This window comes from Meles meles, chromosome 4 (assembly GCF_922984935.1).
Source record: "Meles meles chromosome 4, mMelMel3.1 paternal haplotype, whole genome shotgun sequence".
Classification (NCBI taxonomy): domain Eukaryota; kingdom Metazoa; phylum Chordata; class Mammalia; order Carnivora; family Mustelidae; genus Meles; species Meles meles.
In genome coordinates, this window is record NC_060069.1 from 96,181,927 (window position 1) to 96,206,129 (window position 24,203).

Below are 24,203 nucleotides of genomic sequence, written 5' to 3' on the forward strand. Positions count from 1 at the left end.
GAGACTTTCAAGAGTTAGTCTCACTTTCTTTGACTTTCCAAGATTTCCATAGCCATTGTCCAGTAATGCCAGAGAAGGATTTTACAAATATAATGATCCCAACCATAACCAGTTTTTTAAGATTTTATTTATTTATTTGGCAGACAGAGATCAGAAGTAGGCAGAGAGGCAGGCAGAGAGAGAGAGAGAGGAAGCAGGCTCCCTGCTAAGCAGAGAGCCCGATGCGGGGCTCAATCCCAGGACCCTGAGATCATGACCTGAGCCGAAGGCAGAGGCTTTAACCCACTGAGCCACCCAGGTACCCCGACCATAACCAGTTTTAGGAAGATGTCCCTTACTCAGGTCTTCCTTTATATCAGCAAAATGCCCAGGTAATATCATCACCAAAAAGGAAAAAGTGGCTTAGAGGAAACCTGCTCTGCCCTGAACTCTCCAACAGACTGTCACGGAAGTACCACATCAATGAAACATACACAATGTAGACAGCTCATCGGGCTTTGAATCATCTTTTTTTTTTTTTTCCAGTTAGAATTTTTAAATTCTACTCAGAGCATTTAACATGTGAGAGGCATAAGATCAAATGAAAGTAAATCTTATAGGGAGAGGTGCCCGGGGTGCTCAGATGGTTGAGCATCTGCCTTCAGCTCAGGTCATGATGGTCAGGTCCTGGGATCAAGCCCTGCATCGGGCTCCCTGCTCAGCGGGGAGTCTGCTTCTCCCTCTCCCTCTACTTCTCCCCAGCCCCTGCTTGTGCACTTTCTCTCAGTCTCTCTCTCAAATGAATAAAGTCTTAAGAAAAGAAAAGAAAGAAAGAAAATCTTATACATAAAACAGAATTAGAGATAAATAAACAAGACTTTGACATTTAGGCCTAAGAGAGACAAATAGGGGAGCTCTGTAGTTTCAGTCAACATCCAACATGCTGGACCTATTAGCCCCTTGATTTTCCTCTGTTTATGATAGGTGCCTGGAACAGAAAAGAGTATCACCCACAAGAGAAAAACAGGAGCTCCACAGGCAAAGCAGTTTCGTCCACAGGCAGACATTATTCAAATTTCTTAATAGTAGTCATATACACAGGGATACTTACTCTCCATAAAAAAGGAAGAAAATGGTGAGCCTGGTGGTGGGTATTAAGGAGGGCACGTATTGCATGGAGCACTGGGTATGGTGCATAAACAATGACTCTTGGAACACTGAAAAAATAAAATGAAAAAAAAAAAAAGAAAGAAAATGTAGTAAGCTGGGGTTTTGTACTAGAGGCAAACCCTGCATTCAGCTACAATGCATCTCTGAAAGTCTCAGAGGAAAGAACAGTTGAGAAAAAGGAATTTTCTCTGTTCTCTGTTCCCCCTGAGAGCAATAGCATTCAAATAACCCCCGTTCACCATAGTAGTTCTCTTCGTGAGGCAAAATTTTGATTTACAATATTTTGAACAAAATACTGTTCATCAGTTCCACAATTGTTTAGGGAACACTTAGAGAAGCAAAAAGAGAAAGGGGGAAGTCGATGGGGTATTTCCTACCCCTATTTAGAGAGGGGGAAACAGAAGCAAAATAGGGCTTAGGGCCTTGAAATCGCAAGACTGTGTCTGTTAAGTTTGTGGGACTGAGACCCAGGTAAGAGGAGCTGATGTCACCAGTTAGCAAATCCAAGCAGGTTTCAGTATTCTCTGGAGGGAACCACTCCCAGGTAGGGTCTGTTTATTAGCTTGTGAGTCCACAGAGGAAGAAAGGAGGAGGGTGCTCCTGATGTGACCTGGGGAATGCAATAAAGAGGTCACATATTTCCATATTTAGGCTCCATTATCTTGCACCTCTGGAGCCATGATGATAAGACTTAAGATAAGAATTAAGAGCTAACAACACCTATTCCAAACGCCTACCATGTTTCAGGGGCCAGAAAAGAGAGATGGTTCCTGCTTGTGAGGGATTTGTGACAAGATGAATAATAACAAATCTCAGCAATGTTGAAAGTTTACAAATATGATGTGTTTGAGGTGCTGTGGAGAGTGTATTTCTCCAGGGCACTCACATTGCACTCCTCCAGGAGGGTCAGTCCCAGTAGAGTCTATGTAAATGAAGTACCCTTGACTTGTAATATGCACAAACAGAGCTACTGTATATGGTTGTCTTACTGCTCTTTTTCCAGCTTCCACACCATCAAGAATTGAATAGGACTCCCAGATTTCCACATGCTCCAGATAAGTCTGTTCAACCCTGGCCTCCACTCCTTCATCTTAGAGAGTGAAGAGGGGACCTCAGAACTCTGTGTGTTCCTGACAACACCCTCACCTTTTTTCCCTCCACAACATTCACTGCTTTGCCAACAGGGTCTGTCTTGAGACAACCATATCTAATATCTTTTTCTCTACTCATGTTTAACACAATACGAAGACCAAGATCCCCAGTATATCCTCACTCTAAGCCCCATATGGCTCTTACCCTCCTTTTTCTGACCCTATTTCTAACCCATTCCCAAGTTCTGAACCTCTTCAACCGTGCCCTTTGGAACTTGCTATCAATCATCAGCAAAGCTCTTCTATTCTCAACTTTTGTTAATATTTCCTTCACCTTCCTGCTCTAACTGAAATCCCGCCCTCTTCTAAGGACACTTCTTCCCTCAAGCCCTTTCAACTGGTGCTGGTTTTCTTTCTAACATCCTTCATACACATGACGTAAGTGAATTCCTTCTCATTGTGGCTTCCAGATCATTCTCTCTCCCTCCTCTCTGCACACTTCTGCTTAAAATCTCATCTCATTAGATTTTTCTATTCACTACCCTTCCATGTTACAGTCTTCTGCTGCTCCCCACCACCATTTAGCTGCTGGCCCTGCCAAGCTATCCAACATTACTTCTGTCATAATTCTTAGTATCACTATCTCATGTATGATCGACCCACGTATGATTGACCTTCTTTGGACCTGGACCTTCTTTCCTCCAAGCACCCTGTTTTCCATTTTACCTTAGTCACCCTCTCCATGGTTAGAGCTTAGATTTTGTCATTAGCAATAACCATAACCTTTCTATTATCTCAATTTCAACTACTGAAACTCTTTAGCTATTAATCTTCTACCCCTCCTGCTTACTCTCTCTAGGACCTGACACTAAAAGTGCTTTGGCTGTCATTAGGACTTGGAACCCAATGATCCTATCACTTTCTCACTGTCTTTTCTCCTGCCTCACTTCCCTTATACTTTCTAGCACAGCTTAGATCCCCTAACTGACTATATCATCACTTGCTAGCACATATCTGTCCTCCTTCGTCATACCTGCATGTCAAGACCCCAACACCTGGATAACCCTACTCTCCTCCCATTCTGTGCTCACATGCAAGCAACTGAATGTGGCTGGAGAAAAACACACAGCCACACTAAGTATTCTCACTTTATTAAATTTACTAACATAAACCTCAAATGTACCTTCTGTGCTGCCCAGGAAACCCATTATGTTTCTTTTCAGTTTTTCTCCTCTCCTAGATGACTATTTCATCCTTTCTCCTCACACGTCCAATACCATCATTCTTAGCTTCATATTCAGCTGATAATTTCTCTCCTATTTCACTAAGAATATTAGAAGCAAGCAGAAGAGAATTGCTACAAGCTCCCACTGCCACACTATTCACTTTTCTCATCAGTGCCCACGTACTCTGCCTTACCCCTTTTACATAATCTTGGCAAAACCTGTGCATAGGCCCCATCCCTCTGCCTACTGAGAGACATTCCTGAGTAATTCTTCCCCCTCTCCTACATCAACTTTACCCTCTCCATGTGTTCATTATCAACATACAAACATGTTGTTATTCCTCTCCTCTAATAAAAGAAAAAGTGAGGGGTGCCTAGGTGGCTTAGTCGTTAAGTATCTGCCTTCAGCTCAAGTTATGACCCCAGGAACCTGGGATTGAGCCCCCCATCAGCCTCCCTTCTCAGTGGAAAGGCTGCTTCTCCTTCTCCCACTCTCCCTGCTTGTGTGTCCTCTCTCACTGTATCTCTCTCTGTCAAATAAATAAATAAATAAATAAATAAATAAATAAAATCTTTAAAAAAAAAAAGAAAAAGTGAAAATATATAACTCTCTTGGTTAACACACATTTCTCTGCTGCTCCCCTCGGAAGCAAAGTATTCTCTGTGCTACCTCTCCAGTGATCTGTTCTCAGCCCTCCAAAGTTACCATGTTCCTTCTCTCAAATGATCTATTCTTAGTCCTCCTCTTATTGACTTGTGTGCAGCTTTTGACATAAGTGATCACTCCTTCCTCCCTGAAACATTTCCTTCATTTGGTTTCCAGGTCATAACACATTTTCCCTTCTATTTTACTATCCTTTCCTTCTCATTTTCCTTTGCTGGTTTCTCTTCATTTGCCTGATCTACACATGTTGGGGGGGGCGGTCCCAGGGTTCAGTCCCTGGAACTCTATTCTTTTACATCTGTGACTGCTCTCTTGTAAACAGTCTTATAATTTAATGTTTATAAATTTAATATTTATTAAATTAAATATTAATTTATAATTATATAATTATAATTGATATAATTAATAATTATCTAATTTATAATATAATATTAATTTATAGTATAAATATTTATATTAAATATAAATTTAATAATTATAAATTCTTATAATTTGAAATACCATCTATACATTAACAATTCTCAATTATATGTTTCAAGCCTGGACTTCCCTCTTAAACTCCAATTTCATATCCAACCTTCAACTTGCCATGGCCCCTCAAATGTCTGAAATGGGCATCTCTAACTTAACACATCCCAAACCAAATTCCAGACTTCCTGATCAGAATAAATGGTGACTCCATTCTCCCAGTTGCTCCAGGCAAAAGCCTTAGTCATCATTAACTTCTCTCTTTCCCCATACACCTACCGTCTAATCTGTTAGCAAATCCTACCTGCTCTGCCTTCAAAAATATGTGCATAACCCACTCTCTTCTCATCAATTCCACTACTACCATCTTGGACAAGTCATCATCTTTTCTTACCTGGATTATTGTAAAAACCTCCCAACTGGTCGCACTCCTCTCACTGTTGTCTCTTTTGGGTGCTCTCTCAAAAGTGGCCATAAATATACTTTTAAAATATAAGTCAGGTCATTCTACTCCTCTGTTGAAAACTTTCTAATAGTTTTCCATCTCTTCTCATAGTATGACCAAAAGTCAAAACCCTTACAGTGGCCTTCAAAGCACCATGCATTCCAGCCTCCTGCTATCTTTCTGATATGATCTCTTAACACTCTCCTCATATTCTCTCCATTCCAACCAGTAGCCTCCTTGCTGTTCCTCAAATCCACCAGCCTTTGCCTATCCCAAGGCCTGGCTTCCTTACCTCCTACAAATCCTTCTTAAAATTTAACCTCTCAGTAAGGCTTTCTCTGGACAGCCCAGGTGGAATCACAATCATCCTTCCCTCCCCGTTCCACTCTCCTTTTACCAATCTGCCTTCCCTGCTTTATTTTTCTCTATGTGACTCTTCACCATCTGATTTACTACATATTTACTTTATATTGAAATATAATATACACACAGAAAAGTGCATGCAAGTGTCCACCTCAAATAATTTCCACAAACTGAATATACAACCATGTAACCAGCATCCAGACCAATAAACAGAATATTACCAACCCCTCCAGATACTCTCTGTGCTCTCTCTTAGCCACAATTCCCTCTCATACTCCAAGGGTATGCATTATTCTAACTACTTTTTTTAAAAGATTTTTTAAAATTTATTTCACAGACAGAGATCACAAGTAGGCAGAGACACAGGCAGAGAGAGAGAGGAAGCAGGCTCCCCACTGAGCAGAGAGCCCAATGCGGGGCTCAATCCCAGGACCCTGGGATCATGACCTGAGCTGAAGGCAGAGGCTTAACCCACTGAGCCACTCAGGTGCTCCGCATTATTCTAACTTCTAACAGCCCAGACTGATTCTGCCTGTTTTTGTATTTCACATAAGCGGGCTCCTACAGCAGCATATATTTTAATGATCTATTTATTTACTGCCTATTTCACCTCACTACCAACAGGTAAGGTCCATGAGGGAAGGGATTTGTTTTGTTTATTGCTGTATACCCAATGCCTAAAAAAGTATGAGTCACAGAAGGGCAGTCCGGCAAATATTTGATGAATGAATGAAATATTGAACAGATGGAAATGAGACTAGGAGATTTAAAAGCCAGATCCTGAAGGATGACTTGAAGTCCATGAGGCAGTCCAAAAAAGAAAGTGGCCTAAGCATAAGCAGAGTCTGCTGTGACTTGGCAGAATGAAAAACGAAATACAGTCTAGAAATCGTGAAAAGTCAGTCAGCTGAAAGCAATGACAAGAGCCATGTGTCAAAAACCAGCGAGTTATAACGGTGGAAAAATAGGCAGATGCCAGATCTCAAAGGGCTTCATACAAATAAGTCCATGAATGGAGTTAGAAAGGAAGAAAAGTAAAATCTAGGGGCCTTCCAGGCATTTCCAGGACTCTAGGCATTTTTAGGTGTTGACATTTAGGGGGACACAAAACAGGGATTTCTTTGAAGTCAGCTTATTAATAACCCTTTGTAGTGTCTCAGAAAAGAGTCTATGCCCCCCCCACCACTGTAATAGTTAAAGACCTCTATTTCCGGAAATAGTCAGAAAGGCTTAATTGTCTGGGGAATGAGTAACCCCCACTTTTTTCCCACTTAAGGGAAAGGACAACTCTCTCAACAAATAGGACATTTGTATCCCTGAGTCTATCTCATTATCCTTGTTTTACTGGAACGGAGCAAGGAACCAGCAGCTCTGCTCTCCTAACCTGTTGTCCGTGACTTTGAGGAGATGGCACCCCATCTCGTGTGGTGGGGAGGATAAGCCAGTGATGCTTTGAGTGTCTTCGCCATCCCTGGGGACTGATGCCCTACCTCAGAGGTTCTTGAACCTGAGAGTAGGTCAGAATCACCTGGAAGCCTCATTAAAACACAAATTGCTAGCTAGGCCTCCCCCCAGAGTTTTTGATTCAGTGGGTCTCGGAGGGGGGCCTGAAAATCTGCATTTCCAACAAGCTCCCAGGTGGTGCCAATGTTGCTGGTGTGGGGTGTGGCTTGAGAGTCATCACCCTACTCAATGCTGTCCTCCTGAACCAGGTGAGGAGGCACTCTGCTTGTTCCTGCTGCACCCAATTTCTCTCCATCATAATTCCCTTCTCCTGCAGTGGGCACTCATTTAATCTGTGTCTTCCCACTAACCTGTCCACAGCCCAAAGGGCAGGAGCTACTTCAGTCTTGTTTATCTTTGTGGTGCACTGTCAATATCTGGCACCAACTTAGCGTTCTACTATTTGTTGAATTAATAGATGGCTCTAATTGGCTTCCCAAAGACACAGAACAATGGGAGAGGAAGGGGCCTTCAAAGAACTTGGTTCCAGCTCCCTCTCTTCTACAGATGAGCACAGAAAGCATGAACGAGTGGTAGTTCTTTAGTTTCGTCTTTGTTCTTGCAGTGAGGTTTGAATGTTCCAACCCCACCATCTCTGAGCTTCAGCTTTCCCACCTATTAGATGCAGGTTTACCAGATAAAATACAGGACACTGTTAAATTTGAATTTTAGATCAATAACTAATAATATTTTGATCTATGTAGCAATATTTGTTGTTTATCTAAAATTCACATTTAACAGGGCATCCTCTATTTTTATTTACTAAATCTGGTAAACCTATTCATATGTGGATAATAACGTGACTTAATCTCATTTGGTTCCCACAATGATTAAATAAGCAAATATATGTAAAATCCTAGACCAGCAATCAAAACCAAGTAAAAGCTCTATTTAAGTGTTCACTATTATGTTTATTGTACCCATAGAAAACACACACACACACACACACACACACACACACACACAACTGGCTAGAGTTTCAATGCCTTTTTTTTGTTAACCTACTCCAGTTTTGAAAAATTTTTAAATGATATTTTAAAATCTTGATATTTTACTTTATGACTATGCCATTTTATTATCTCTTCCATAAATATCATGACCAAGTCAGTATCTATTTTATAAAGGTCCGTTAAATAATTAAGGCCTAAATAAAATAATCTCCTAATCTTTTCATCTTAGGGTAAGCTTCTAATTATTTGATCTTTTACTATATGAATCTGTTTCTCTTCTCTGAGGTCTAATTCCTCCACATGATATTTTTTCTTTAATTAGGAAAGTACAAATTTATTATTATAAACTCATAGGAAGGAAAAATTATTCTTTCTTCTTGCATTATTGTCTGAATTTTCCATAATCAGTACATATGTAAAATAAAATAAACATATGCTTTTTTTTAGGGTTTCCTTTTCTTGTTTTTGTCTTTTTATACTAAGGCAATTACGCCTGGCCAGCTTATTTAAACAGATTTTCATGATTTTTACTTTTAAATTTTGCCCATTACTAGTGATTTTATGACTCTGGAGCAAAGTATAAAGGACACAGCCTATAACCCTACCCTCTTAAAAACATTCTTAATATGCTGAAGTAATAAAAATAAAAACAAGAACATTTTTAGTGACAATAACACTTAACATTTATTGTTATTGTACTATGTCCGGGAACTAAGAAGTTTAACTTTATTAAATCTTTTAATCCTCATAAGAAATGCCAGGAAAAAGACAATTATTATCAATCCTCAATCTTTTCTTCTCTGCTTGCTTGGTATTTGCTCCACTGAACATTTCACTAAGGTCGTGAAAGATTTGCAAGCCACTAAATGAGATAAACATTTCCTGACTTTATCTAACCTGTCAATACATGTTGCATTCTCTCTCTCCATACCTATACCCCTCTCTCTTGTCTTCCCTTCATTCCTCTCTTTCTCTTCCTCTTTTTTTTCTCTTCTCTTTCTTCCTTTCAGTAAAACAGGAGCAAAATTATATTAAAGTTGCTTTACTTCTCTAGTATGTCCCATAGCAGTCTTTTTTCTCTCCGAGTTCACTTAACCTCATGGCCTCCACATTTTACTTCACATTTTTAAAAAAGTATACCTTTAAATAAATGGTAAGGTATCACATGTTCATGGGTCAAAATCTTAATATTGTTAAAATGACAGTGCTATCCAAATTAACCTACAGATTCATTGCTATCCCTATCAAAATCTCACCTTGCTTTTGATTAGAAGTTGACATGTTGATCATAAAATTCACATGGAAATACAAGGGCTACAGAATAACCAAAACAACTTTGAAAACAAAGAACAAAGTTATGAACAAACAAAGAAAAAAAGAGACCAAAAAAAAAAAACAAAAAAACACCCATCCCTCAAATAGAACAAACTGGTGGTTGCCAGAGGGGAGGTAGGTTGAGGGATGGGTTAAAAAAAAGAAAAGAACAAATTGGAGAATTCACACTTCACATTTTCAAAGCTTATTAGAATGTGATGAAATCAGAACTCAATAACAGAATGAAATTTAGGAAATAAAATGTATATGGAAATTAAACAGAACAATCCTAAATTACCAATAGGTCAAAGAACAAATCTCAAGAAATTAGAAAATACTCTGGGAAGAATAAAAATGAAAGCATAATATACCAAAAATGTATGGGATGCAGCTAAATCAGTGCTCAGAGGTATTTACTACTGTAAATGCCCATATTTAAAAAGAAGAAAGAGGGGCATCTTGGTGGCTCAGTTGGTTAAGCATCTGACTCTTGACTTCAGCCCAGCTCGTGATCTCATGGTCATGGGACTGAGTCAAGTATCCAGGCCCACACTCAGTGGGGAGTCTACCTGAGATTCCCTCTCTCCTTTCCCTCTCCCTTTTGTCCCTCTCTCTGATCGAGTTCTCTCTCTCTCTCTCTCAAATAAATAAATCTTTAAAAAATATAAAAATAAAAGAGAGGAAAGATCTTAAATCAATAACCTAAACTTCAACCTTAAGTTACTAGGAAAAGAAAACTAAACTAAACCAAAGCAAGCAGAGGGAAGAAAATAATAAAGACTAGAGTGAAATAAATGAAACAGAACAGGAAAGCAATGGGGAAAATAAACAAACCCCAAATTTGAAGAATTAAAGAACACCAATCCTTCACAAACTCTCCTCCACTCAACACAGAAGATAAAGGAATGCATTTCAACTTATTCTATAAGACCAGTATTATCCTGATACCAAAACCAGACAAAGACATCACAAGAAAACAGGCCGATATCTTTTATAAATATAAGTCCAAAAATCTTTAACAAAATGCCTGCAAACAGAATCCAAAAACATAGAAAGACGATTGTATGCCATGGTTAAATGTGATATATTGCAGGAATACAAGGCTAGTTCAATATGCAAAAATCAGTGTAATATACCATCTCAACAGAATAAAGGACAAAGATAACACAATCATCTGAATAAATGCAAGAAATGCATTTGGCAAAATCCTAAAATTCTTTCATGATGAAAACACTCAGCAAAACTGCTAATAAAAGACAACATTCTCAACTTGGTAAGAGTCCATCAACAAAACAACAAAAAATCCACAGCTGCCACCACATTTAATAATTAAAGAATGAACGCTTTGTCACTGAGATCAGGAACAAACCAAAAATTTTTACTCTTACTTACTCTTACTTCTGTTCAACACTGTGCTCTAGTCAGGCCACTTAGACAAGAAAATTAAATATAAGTAATCAAGATTGGAAATGAAAAAAACTATATTCATAGATAACATGATTTGCATATAGAAAATAGTAAGAAATCCATAAAAAATACTATTACAACTAATAAATAAAATCAACAAGGTTGCAAGAATCAAAATCAACAAACAAAAATCAAGTGTATTTCTTTATGCTAGCAAAGAACATTCCAAAAATAAAATTAAACAACTGCACTTGCAAACATCAACAAGAGTAAAATACCTAGGAATAAATTTAACAAAATAAGTACAAAACTTATACATTGAAAATTACAAAACATCATTGAAAGAAATTAAGGAAGACCTAAATAAATGGAAAGACATCTATGTTCATAGGTTAGAAGACACTATTGTTAAGATGGCAGTGCTCCAAAAATTATGTATAGATTCAACACATTCCCAGATGCTTTTCTTGCAGAAATTGAGAAATCAATCCTAAAGTTCATAAAGTAATATCAAAACAAGAATAGCCAAAACAGGGGTGCCTGGCTGGCTCAGTAGGTAGAGCATGGAACTCTTGACCTCAGGGTCGTGAGTTCAAACCCCACATTGGGAATGTGGGGCCTACTTAAAATAAATCTTTAAAAAAAAAAGAAATCTTAAAAAAAGAAAAAAGAATAGTCAAGAAAATCTTGAAAAAGAAGAACAAGTTTGGAGGACTGACACTTCCCTATGTCAGAATTTACTAAAAAAACTATACCAATCAAGACAGTGTGGCCTGGCATAAGGACAGATACATAGTTTGGTGAAATAGAATTGAGAGTCCAGGAATAAACCCTATATTTATGGTCAGGTGATTTTTGACCAGGAAGTCAAGACAATTTGATGGAGAAAGAATAGTCTTTTCAATAAGTGGTCCTGGGAAAACTGAATATCTCTACATAAAAAATGATGTTGAACCCCTATCTCATATCATACATAAAAATTAACTTAAATGGGTCATAGACCTGAATGTAGAAGCTAAAACCATAAGACTCTCAGAAGAAAACATAGCAGTAAATCTTGTGATCTTGGATTAGGCAAGTATTTCTCAGATATAACATCAAAAAGCACAAGTGACAATAAAAATAGATAAATTGGACTTTATAAAAATCAGAAATTTTACTGCTCAAAAGGACATCATCAAGAAGTAAAAAGATGACCCACAGAAGCAGAGGAAGTATTTGCAAATCATACATTGGATAAGGAACTGGTATCCAAAATATATAAAGAAGTCTTACAACTTAATAATAAAAAGATAACTTGGGGCACCTGGGTGGCTCAGTGGGTTAAAGCCTCTGCCTTTGGCTCAGGTCATGATCCCAGAGTCCTGGGATCGAGCCCCACGTCAGGCTCTCTGCTCAGCAGAGAACCTGCTTCCCTTCCTCTCTCTCTGGCTGCCTCTCTGCCTACCTGTGATCTCTGTCTGTCAAATAAATAAATAAAATCTTTAAAAATAATAATAATAAAAAGATAACTCATTTTTTTCCATGGGCAAAGGACTTGAATAGGTATTTTTTCAAAGAAGATATACAGATCACCAATAAGCACATGGAAAGATGCTCAACGTCATTAGCCATCAGGGAAGTGCAAATCAAAACCACAATGAGATATTATCTATATCCATTAGAATAATTAAAATTAAAAAATAAACAATAATGAATGCTGACAAGAATGTTGAGAAATTGGAACCTTCATTGGCGGCAGCGTAAATGAGCAGCTACTTTGGAAAACAGCCCAGCAATTCCACAAAAGGTTAAAAATAGTTACCATATGAGGGCGCCTGGGTGGCTCAGTGGGTTAAGCCGCTGCCTTCAGCTCAGGTCATGATCTCGGGGTCCTGGGATCGAGTCCTGCATCGGGCTCTCTGCTCAGCAGGGAGCCTGCTTCCCTCTCTCTCTCTCTGCCTGCCTCTCTGTCTATTATGACCTCTCTCTGTCAAATAAATAAATAAAATCTTTAAAAAAAAATAGTTACCATATGATCTAGCAATTCCACTCCTAGCTATAAACCAAGACAAATGAAAACACATATTCACACAAAAATTTATACACCAACGTTCATAGCAGCCTCATTTATTGCAGCCAATAGATAGAAACAACCGCAATTTCCATTACCTGATTAATGGATAAGTAGAATATGGTAGAGCCATACAATGGAATATTATTCAGCAATAAAATAAATGAACTGCCAGTACATGCTACGCCATGATGAACCTTGAAAACACCATGCTGGATGAAAGACGTCAGTTACCCCTTATTGTATCATTCCATTTACATGAAAGGTCCAAATAGGCAAATCTATATCATCAGAAAAGACGTTAGTGTTTGCCTATGACTAGGGGACAGGATGATGATAGGAATGGAGAGTGACTGATGATGGATACGGGGTTTCTTTTTAGGGCAATGAAAATGTTCTAGAATTAGGTAGTGGTGATGGATGAACAACTGCGGATATACTAAAACAATGAATTGCACATTCTAAATGGGCAAATTATATGGCATGTGAATTATATTTCATAAAGATGTTTAAAAAGATTTTTAAAGTACAGCTTTTTTGGACTATAAAGACAACGTATGTTCATTATAGAATGTTGTATAAGATAGACAAGTACGAAGAAGAAAATAAAAATTGTCTATAATCCTATCATGCAAAAATAAGTAATTGTTACTAATACTACTACTACTACTACTACTACTACTACTACTACTGCTTCTGCTTCTTCTTTTTCTTCTTCTTCTTCTTCTTCTTCTTCTTATTTTTATTATTATACTTCCTTTCTTTGTGGTGAAATATACCCTGCTTTCACTCACTTACTTGGGTATTTGTGGATGATTCTGAAGGGCTGGTTGTTCACTTTGTCAGACATATTTCTCATTTAACTTGAAAAGGTATTTCAGGACAGACAGCACCATGCAGAAGCCATTCATCTGTTCCTCCAGGACCTCCATGGTACTGTGGTTGCTCACATCCCTCTCTGCCGGGTCAAGCCAGGTCACACTAGGTGTGAGGAACCAGCCCTTAGAGATGCACCTTGCCACGTCCCCATCATCAACCCTATCAAACTCCACCTGGGGCATTTCAAAGTCTGGCAGGATAAAGTAACAAAACAACTATTTCCTTTTTTATTTCCACCTGGGGAGGATCAAGCAAGCAGAAATCTTGCCCTGAGTTTTTTTTTTAATGATATTTTTTAATCATTTCCTCAGAGTACATGGTGAGAATATATTTGCTTTCAGAAAGTGGTTGATTTTCTGTTTCTAGAATTGCTGTTCTTCTTCTCTTCGATCTCCTGTTGGATTTGTAGGTGTTTGCAATGTTTAGATAAGCTATCGAGCTGATCTCCTGCTACCTGATGTAGTCTCAGCCTGCTACTTCTCCGCCATCTTGACTCCTCCTTGCCCTGAGTTTTTCCATTAATTCTTCTAGAGGCAACAGATTGAGGTTCACCGTAGTTAAATTTTTGGTTGAGGCATTGAGAGAAAATCACAATACACATCTGCTCAGTCCTGCAGGTCTCATCTAGCACAGCGTATTTACTTGTGGAATCATTCCCTCTTCAGAGCTTCATTGCAGACTCTCAGCTGACCTCAGACACCCTGCTGAGAATCACAGACGGTAACAAATGGTTCTCACTGTCACCTTCTCATCTCTTCCAGCTCTTTCTCCGGAAGGATTCTGCTACACACCTCCCTCTACCCGCAGATCTCTGGCAGGGAAAAGACCACTCTCCGGGTAATCCTGAGAAGGGTGAGCATCCTTGGGCACTATGGAAATCCACTGGTCCAACCCACATTTTAACAGTGAGAAAATGAAACCTAGAAAAGCTAAACGAGTTGTCAGAGTCATCCAGAATTAGAACTTGGGCCTCCTCATTCCCAGCATACGGCTATTTTCACTAAACCACATTTTATATCTCAGGGTTTTCACAGAGAATTACGTTATGTAACATTTTAGGTTTTCAGTGTTAGGATGGTTTGGTGAGTCTGGGATAAGGCCAATGCATTGTGGGTTGGTCTTTGTTGTTGTTGTTTTGGTATATATATTTTGTTTGCTTGTTTGAATGAACGGGTAATCCAGATGGGTGCAGACAGAGCAACCTTGGTTCAGAGCAGTATTCTCAGCTCAGATGAACAGACAGGGCAAACAGCCGAATCTTACAATGGATATGAGAAGAGCCCATAACAACTTGAGAAGAGGAAAAACTGAGAACACCAGAAGAGGAAACTTAAAATTTGTCCCTATAAACAGAGACAGAGCTTGAAACCAAGTTCATCCAATGAATTCCCTTACATTCTACTATTAGCTTAACTGTACTGTCACCTCTTCCATTTGGTACGATGGCTGAGCACTTACAGAACAGCTTCGTCCATGAAATTCACATTTCTCAGTAAAAGTGCTAGAGTCCCCTCAGAAATTTCAGCCCAACCCGCAGCGTCTCTTCCCTCATACAAGGAGCTCTGATCCTCTAGTTGTTCATTATTATCCTCTATAGTCTATTATTATTATCCTCTAGTTGCTGGTTATTACGAAACTGGTAAACCAACTTTGAGGAAACTTCAAAAAAAAAAATCATAGTACCTGAGAAAGTGGTAATAGACTTTATCTTCTTCTACCTCATATTCCTCTTTGAAGTCTTCTCTTTCCCAAGAAAACTCGAGATTTGCTATGCCCTCCCCAAAGGAGAGATGGCAGGAGAGGGTAACATCCATGAAAGGGTGGACCCGTGACCCTTCTGTACGCACTGAGAATCTCAAAGAAGAGAGGAAGTTAGTGAAGTGTTTATAAAGGCCATTGAATGCTGTATCAGGTAGACTTTAATAACAGGTAAAACAAATCATTCTAGCTGTTTCAAGCAGGAGACATTTAGTACAGAAAATTAGACGTTTACAAAATCATTGGAAAGCTGGAGGAACAAGTCCAAAGTAAGGCACAAAATGTGAGACTAGCAGTGTGTGTGTCCAGTCCTGCCTCACACTATCCTGGGCTCAGGGCAGCATTTCACAGCTGCTCTGCCAGTGCAGCTGCTGTCTCTGCCATACCAGGAAGCTAGCAAATCAGGAAGTCATCACTGCAAATAGGGACTCTAGAGCCAACCTGCCTCTGCTAGATTCACACTGGCAAGAGAAAGCACATGTGTGCCGGGTGCACCATCACCATTCCCCCTACTTTAATCACTTGGCAGTTTAATGCTCAAGCAAATGTATCTGACTGGCAGACTTTAAGCCATCCCCAGAACCCAAACTGTAAAGCAATCTTGGAAATGTAGTTTTTTACTCTCTAGTCTCAGCAAGCCAGGAAGGCAAATCAGAAAGGCAGAAACAGATTTTTAGTAAGTCAGTCTATTCTACCTGCCACAAATACCTACTGGTCTGGGCAGAGTATTCCTGAGTAGGAGCTGAGGGCTTTGAGGAACACAGCCAAACATTCAGTATTATTCATGGACTCATGACAAGGAATACATTCCTGATATGTTGGAGCTGGAGGAAGACTTAGAGATCATCTGATTCAATTTTTTCAAAACAGTTTTTTCTAAAGCCCTCGCCAGAATTTGTCACTGACAGACAGGGAAAGACCAAATCAGTGAGACCTCCATCCCTTTACCAATACAAACAGAACCACCTCTCTCTAAGTTACTATATAAATTGGGCTTCTGAGGATAGTGTCTGATAAAATGAGGTAATATGAAATATAAGGAAAAATCAGGTGAAGCACCAAGGGAAAATCTGAATGGCGAAAGTTCATAGGCAAGGAAGTTTCACCCACCCAGCCAGAGTTATGCAGTAGGGTACATTCCAACTGAACGACAGATGCAATCGGCTCCTTCGTCAGTAGCAACCATGTGGCTCTTGGTGGGGCTGGGCATAGACAGTTCCCAGAGTGCAGAGACCATATCTTAACCGTCCTGTTTCACCAGTGCCCAGCACAGGACTTGACAAAGTTAAAAAAAAAAAATACCCAGTATGATTTTATGTGCCAATGTGACTGAGTCATAGGATGCCCAGGTATTTGGTCAAACATTATTCTGGGCATGTCTTTGAAGGTATTTTTGGATGAGATCAATATTTGAGCTGATAAACTAAGCTGACGGCCCTCTCTAAGGTGGGTGGCCCTCAACCAATCAGTCAACGGCCTGAATGAAACAAAAAGGCTGGCCCTCCCTTGAGTAATAGGGAACTGCAGTCTGGCTGTTTAAGCTGGACTTCAAACTGAAGCACGGATAGACTCTTTTTGGGTTTTAAGTCTTCAGACTTGGACTGGAACTATATCATCACTTTCCTGGGTCTCAGCTTGTCCACTGCAGAGATCCTGGGACTTCTCACCTCCATAATCACATGATCTCTTCATATAGATTTTTGTTCTGTTGCTCTGAGAATTCTGACTAATACATCAGGTAACATTTATTAAGTGTTTACAATGCATCAGACATATCCTAAGAGATTTTCCTGAATTTAATTCATGTAATCTGTACACTAACACGGAGGTAGTTTCTCTTTTTATCCCCAATTTACTACCGAGAAAACCAAGGCACAGTGCGGTGAAGTAAGTTGCCTAGGGATGCACAGCTAGTAAGTGGTAGAGCTATGATGCAAACCCAGGCAGTCTGGCCCCACAGGCCTCCATCTGAACTGTGTTCTTCCATCTAACAGTAGACGACCGTCCTAAACTTGATGAATGAATCAACATCTAATTAAATAGATGAATGAATATAAAGGAAGACAGATGAGAAAGGAAAGAAGAAGGCAAGGAGAAACAACCTACATAACCTTCAGAAGGATGGATATGGATATGCATATAAAACATGAAATATTTTCTTGCTTAAATTGTTATTTCTCTGATGTGGTTACAATCAAGAAACGGTGGATTATAGTTATTTAAAAATTCCTGTCTGAAGATTTGTAAATCTAAGTTCTCATTCTTTTTTTTTTTTTTTCCTTAATAAGCTCCATGCCCATCGCAGAACCCATAGTGGGGCTCAAACACACAACCCTGAGATCAAGACCAAAGCTGAGATCAAGGGTCAGATCCTTAACTGACTAAGCCACCCAGGCACCCCCTATGTTCTAATCCTAAGCCCCCCTTACTAGTCATTTGACAATGGGCAAGTTAGTTATTTCTCTCTGAGTTACAGTTTCCTAGTGTATAATTATGATTAAAATACCTCCCCTGGGGTTGTTACAAAATACCCTGGGACGTTAGGGGCTGTTTTTATATGAGATGGCTCTGTCATTTATCAGAGAGACAGAAGGAGAGGACCAGATGGGTGGATACCTTAGTAAGCTGCCCCTCTTCCCAATCTCTCATAAAAATATGTAGCTTACTCATGAGAGTCCCTAATTCTAGCTCCTAGGCTTATACCCAGGAAGCCCTGATGCAGCTGAACCCCTTCTGGTCTGGTCCCAAGGGAAAGGGTCTCAGACTCGGGAATCTGAAGACTCTGGGCAAAAAATCATGAAACACAATCTACTGATGACGTAATTGGTAATATAAAGGCCAGCTTCTGACTGATGTGTCTGCAGATGGTGCTACTTAAATCTGAATCACTCTTTGTCTATCTCAATCTGCTATTTCTAGAACATTGTGTCTTTAGCGTCTCAGTGCCTAAGAAATTGAGGCAAAAGCTCAGCAAACAGCTAATAAATGTGAGAATACACTTTCAAAACTGTAGAAAGGTACTGTGTCTATAGCACTCACTATAATACCTAGAACACAGTATTAGGCTAACAATATTGCTATAAAAATAATGAAAAAATTATTAGAACTAATACACCTTTCTCTTTCTCACCTATATACACACCTCACTCTTTTATCTGGTTGGTTTTTCTTGGCTATGAGGAGATTGCTTCCTTACATACAAACACAGAGTAATCAAGCATCAAAAGAAAAGAGCCAGTAAATGTAATTTGCACTAACTCTGAGTAGAACTCTAGAGCTTGAGGACGTCTTCAAGCTGCTGCTACCTTTGGCAGAACTGCTGCAGAGAGATGGCCTGAGAGATGGCCTATGACTGAAATCTGTAAATATGTTTGATCACTTTGTAGAGTAGTTATATTGCAGGTTTTGGACATATGTGTTTCTATAAAGCATTTTTGCATAGATACTTTTGGTTCGTTGAACTACATTAAGAGTTTCAATTTCTGTACACTGTTCGTCCCACTATTTCTGAAGAATTGAGAATTAAGAATTATAAAAAACCCCTGCATTGACTGCCTATCCAGATTTTTCAGGACAGGCCAGATTTCAAATATTCTGTGATACTGTACCTTAGCCAACACTTGTCAAAGTCACTTTAAGTGGGGAGGAGTATTTAGATATTTTTGTTTTGGTTAGAGAAGTTCCAATTATGGGTATGAATAACTGTAATTATCTAATAAAGACTCAAATGGACAAACCAAATTGGTGGTGGTTCTCATTAAAAAGAAAAAAAAACAACACTTTTTGGGGCACCTGGGTGGCTCAGTTGGTTAAGGATCTGCCTTCAGCTCAGGTCATGATCCCAGGATCCTGGAATCAAGCCCCATGTTGAGCCTGCTTCTCCCTCTTCCCATTGAGCTCCCCCCTCTCTCTATCTCTCTGTCTCTGTCTCTGTCTCTCTCAAATAAGTAAAATCTTTTTTTAAAAAGTTTTACAATTTGTATCTGTTAGATTTTCCCATCTGTTCTTCACTATTACCTGTGAAACAATATAGCACTCTTATTCCCATTTAACAAATGAAAAGACTGAGGTTCAGAGAGATTAAATCATTTGCTTATTCTTTTTTAAATCTCCAAATCACTATTTTCCTCACTATTCCCAAAACTCTTTCAGAAATATCCACAAAGTTTCTTTGAAAAGTGACTCACCTGCATCATGAACAAGCAGCAGTATGTCAACAATCACCAAAAAGAAAGATATTCTGTAAGGAACAAAAAGAGAGGTAAAAAATTTTCTCAGCCAAGAACAAGTATTGGCGAGTGTAAACCAGCCACGTCCTGCTGGGTCTGAGGAAGGCCTCCCGGGCACCCCCTCCAGGCTGCACACCCACCACACGTACTGTCAGCAGACAGACTGCCGCACCTCAGCATTCTCCGTGGGATACCCCCTGAATCCAGGTCACTCTGGCCGATACTATGCTTATTTGTTGGATTTGCTATATGAACCTGGAACTCTCTTTCTATAATGTCCAAATCTGTCTCTCTGGGTGAGTCACATTTGAATTCATCTGGATCAGAGTAAATCCCAAGATAATATTTGAGGGGTCAGGAAGAGCTTTCCAGTTGTTGCTGACCTTCTGGATGTTGCCAGGGGAAAGTTAGCAGTGAAGGATGTGTAAGAGTAAACACGCAGGTGTGTCTGAGAAGTTATGGAGTGATGCTTCCTAAACAGAAAAATGACCAAGAGACAGTACTAAACCAGTCTGCCCAGCCAGGGCTGCATTTTAATAGGAATGGAATTAACAAGCTTAGGGCAGCTCAGGAAGAGGTAGGAGAAAGGGCTCAGGGAGCACTCAGTCCCTTTGAGAAACCCTGACACAAATGTACATCTCCATATGGGTGAAGTCAATCTTACTCACTGGCTAGATCCAATCTCCTTCCCTCTCAAGATGCCCTCTCAGTCCAAGTTCCACCAGTACCACCCCTAAGCCATGGTGCTAACCCAATCTTCCTCACCTGGCACATTCCCCATCATCACCACCCTCACCTGCCCCTCTCCACACCCACTTATCAATCGAAACTCTGCCCAACTAGCACTTCTTCCCAAAGTCCTCATTCCCCCTTCTACATTTTGAACATACTTTTGTCTTTGCATAGGTCACATTATATAGCAATTATTTCTGTACATGTTCTTTTGGCCCTTACTATTTTGGAGAAAGAAAGAAAGATTAAGATGACCATATCCTTTCAGCATACTTTCCTGACTCCTCTTCTTCCTATAATCTATTAAGGGGAAAAAAAATCCACTGCAGTCTTCGAGGTCTATGATACACCATACTAATAGCAACTATATATTGCATGCCTATGAATGACAAATTTAATCTTAATAAGCCCATGAAATAGGTGCTATTATTGTTCCCATTTCCAAGTGAAGAAACTAAAGCATAGAGAGGGTAAATAATTCATCCAAGGTCACGGTGAGAATCAAGACTCTCGCCTTTCAGGTTAGCTGAAATCTGCATGTCACCTACATTCTGTCCTGACAAAGCTCTGCAACTTCACCACACACTGTGGGAAGTCCTCCTACCCAGAGCATCCAGCAAGAGAAGAAGAGCGCATCCATTGATGAAGCAGGTAGATTGTGGATTATTACAATAAGTCTCTTTTCTAGACTCTTATTAGGTCCTGGAAATATGCACTCTGTGGCTCGAATATTAACAGATACAGGAGAACAAGAGAATAAAGGAACAGCCCTCACCAGCCAATGACCGAATAAAACACTTCTGGAGTCAGTGGGACAAGTGGAAAGATTCTTTACCAAGCTTATATATTCTGACTAGGAATATGACTAGTGAATGACTAGATTCAGAAAATATCTCCCTGTGGTATATACAGTAAAAAATGTGAAAGACATATCTAAAGTAATATAAAATTTAAAAGGCAATATGCAGCTAACATCTACCAGAGCTATAGCCAACAGAGAGAGAGAAAGAGAGATTGCAGACAAAAGTCATGGAGGGAAAAAAAAAATAGTCGTGAAGAAAAAAAAAAGTTGTAGGAATGCAATATGCCTTTCCAACTCAACACAATTTCATTATCTATTTCCAAGATATTTATTTCCAGGGAAAGTTTTTCATCATTAGGAAAGACATAAATCTTTAAGCCTTCTCAATTGTCCCACCCCAGTAGATATAATCTTTGTTCTTCCATACTTCCATTATATTTTGTATTTTTATACAGTACTCCTTCATTTAATAAAGCATATTTTATTCTAATAATAATTAGATTTACTATAATAGTAATACAGATTCACTGTAAAAACATGTTTGAAAGAATATTACAATCTTTTTTAAGTCCATCACCCAAACAACCACTACTAGCATTTTGGAATATTCTCTTTCAGTCTTTTATATGTACTTTTTTAAAGAGAACTCAGTTTGTATATACATTTAAGTGTCCAGCTTAAATGTATGACACTCTTTTGTGAGCATTTCTCAAATCATCACTAAAACTATTCTTACAACCTGGTCTACTTTATTATATAATTATTTGTATGCATATCTTAACACCTCTACTGCATAATCAAAATTAAATTGGATCTGGAGTTACAAAGTTTACTATGTAACAGGAAAGTGAAAGGAAAAAAAAAACACACAGAAAAGAAGCAATTTCATACCCTAGTAAAGAAGAGTATTAACTATACCAAAACAGAGAACTCCAACAGTGTACGCAGGTATTGCTTCTAGGGCTGCTACCGTTTGCACCTCTTGTTTACAGAGAAACTATGAGAAGGCTATGAATGAGATCTGTTCAGAAACATACATGTAAAGGGACCAGATACAGTTGGAGTGGACAGCTAAATGCTTCCGTCACATTACCCTTCATTTGGCTCCCAGTTCACAATCATAGCCAACAACCTCTCTAAATAGTCTGTTTATTGAAAGAGCTTACCTGTATCGTGGCTGATCCCTCTGATCAACCAAGTACGAAGAAGGTGAGGAGGAGTCAGCATGTCTTCGAAAGAACAGTTGGGTGGTAGTTCCCAGGGAGAAGCCTTGGTGATACTGTTACCACCAAGCTATTGCAGCAAAAGGTCAGTAAAGAGCTCCATGAGACTTAGTATTTCTAATAGCTGCATTTGTTGGCTAAAAAAGGAAGTGTTTGCAAGGCATTATTGTGAAAGAGTGAAACCCAAAGAACAGCATAATGTCCAATACTGGGGAATCATTCTGTGCCCATTAAAAAAAAAAAAATCACATTTTTGTTAAAGAATTAAATGGCACAGAAAATGCTCATTATACAATTTTTAGTGAGAAATAAAAATACAAAACAATATATGCTTACATGTATGTATGATTTCAACCTTGTGGGAAAAAAAATATGTGCATCTAGAAAAGGAAAGAAATATGCCAGAAGGTTAGCACTGGTTATTTCTGGATGGTGAGATTATGTGTGATTTTAGTAGTTTTCATTACATATTTCTGAATTTTCTATAGTGACCTTTTATATTTACATTATGATAAATACATTATAAATGGAAAAATAAGGAAATAGAACTTATATCCATAATGTATAGAGAGTGAAGGTACAGGAAGGAGAGGAAATGAAATTTAGTCTCTATCTTCTTAAGGATAAGTATGATTTTTAATCTCCATTAACCTTTAAGCCCAAGTTCTATAGTGGCCATCTTCTTATTAGGGTGCATTTCCCCCACAGCATATGGATTACTGGGTCTGGGTCTGAACTGGGCTGGCTCGTCCTTACACTCACTGCATAGCCCAGGTGGACTCTAGACCAGAGTCTGAAGAACACTTCTCCTTGTAAGCAGACTTGATAGAACAAAGCCAAAAAGACAGGAACAGGAGGCCTCCTGCTGGGGATGGGGGCCAGGGACGGCTCGCCCTGAATCCCTCACCCCACCTGACCATATACAAAGCAGTTAGTTCCTTGCTTTGGATCTTCAGAACCTCTCAGTTCTTCCAATCACTTTTAGTGGCTGAGTGAAGAAAACACCTATGAAGTTTCAAAATAAACAGAACTACATCCATTAACATGAGCTGTTGAGTGATGTCTTTTTTTAAGCTTCTACAACATCTAGCATAGATCAGTTTTTACATGGCATGCTCAATAAAATAACTATGAAAGGGAACATAAATGAGTGAAAAATTTGTGATCAGTTTATATCACTTCTCTAACTCATGCTTTAGGGCTTGAGGCTTGACATACATTTGACTACCCCCCTGATGCAGAGGAGGAACATCCCGATGCTACCATCCTGATGCTACCAAGAAACAGTAACAAGAAACCAGGAAGAATACATTGTACTCAGATATAAGGTTCTTTTTACAGGCGCTACTTTCACACAGACTGCCCCAAGCCTGGCAATCTTTTCATGTATATCTACATGAATAAGGAAATGGGATAGAGAGCTTCCAGAAAGAAAAGAATCAGAGATGGTCTCCTCACCTGTATTCATACCTCTCCCACCATGATCTAGACCAATTTGTCATTTCAAGCTTCACTCTTCCTTGACACCATATCATAACAGCACACTCTAGATTTGGGGGGTAAAGTCACAATTTTAAATACTTTCATTATTCTCCAAAGTGTGGCAACACTTGGCTATTGTAACCACTGCAACAAGGCACATGGGCCAAACCAGACACTTCACCATTTCCCAGACACAGGCTGTCATTTCCTTCTTGTTTTTGTCATTCTTTCTCAAGAAATACCTTCTTTTCCTTTCCTCCAATTCCATATGTCTCGTCCTATTTCTATCAAAAGCTTTCTAATTGCAGCAGCCAGGAAAGTTGCCTTTACTCTGAATTTTCATAGTATTTGGTTATGCATCTGTATGCCAGCTACCAAATGCTACTTCCTATTTCAGTAACTTTAGATTTATAACAGTTTTATTGAGATAAAATTCATATACCATACAATTTGTTTACCTAAGGCA

The 24,203-nt window shown here is 39.1% G+C and overlaps 1 protein-coding gene and 1 long non-coding RNA gene across 2 annotated transcripts in view; one reads left to right on the forward strand and one right to left on the reverse strand.

The window, feature by feature from the left end:
* The window catches only part of FSTL1 (follistatin like 1), a 76,939-nt gene extending 57,942 nt beyond the window's left edge, over positions 1 to 18,997 (forward strand). The window contains exons 11-12 of the mRNA XM_046003749.1: positions 14,273 to 14,363; positions 17,264 to 18,997. Coding sequence (XP_045859705.1) covers positions 14,273 to 14,363; positions 17,264 to 17,292 — 120 coding nt within the window. The 3' untranslated portion in view covers positions 17,293 to 18,997. The remainder of the gene's footprint in view (positions 1 to 14,272; positions 14,364 to 17,263) is intronic.
* Positions 1,166 to 22,385, reverse strand: LOC123940839. The gene is made up of 3 exons (XR_006818099.1): positions 22,199 to 22,385; positions 19,457 to 19,509; positions 1,166 to 1,196 (listed from the first exon to the last, which is right to left on the reverse strand). It is a non-coding gene; the product is annotated as an uncharacterized LOC123940839 (long non-coding RNA).
* Between the last annotated feature and the right edge of the window lie 1,818 nt (positions 22,386 to 24,203).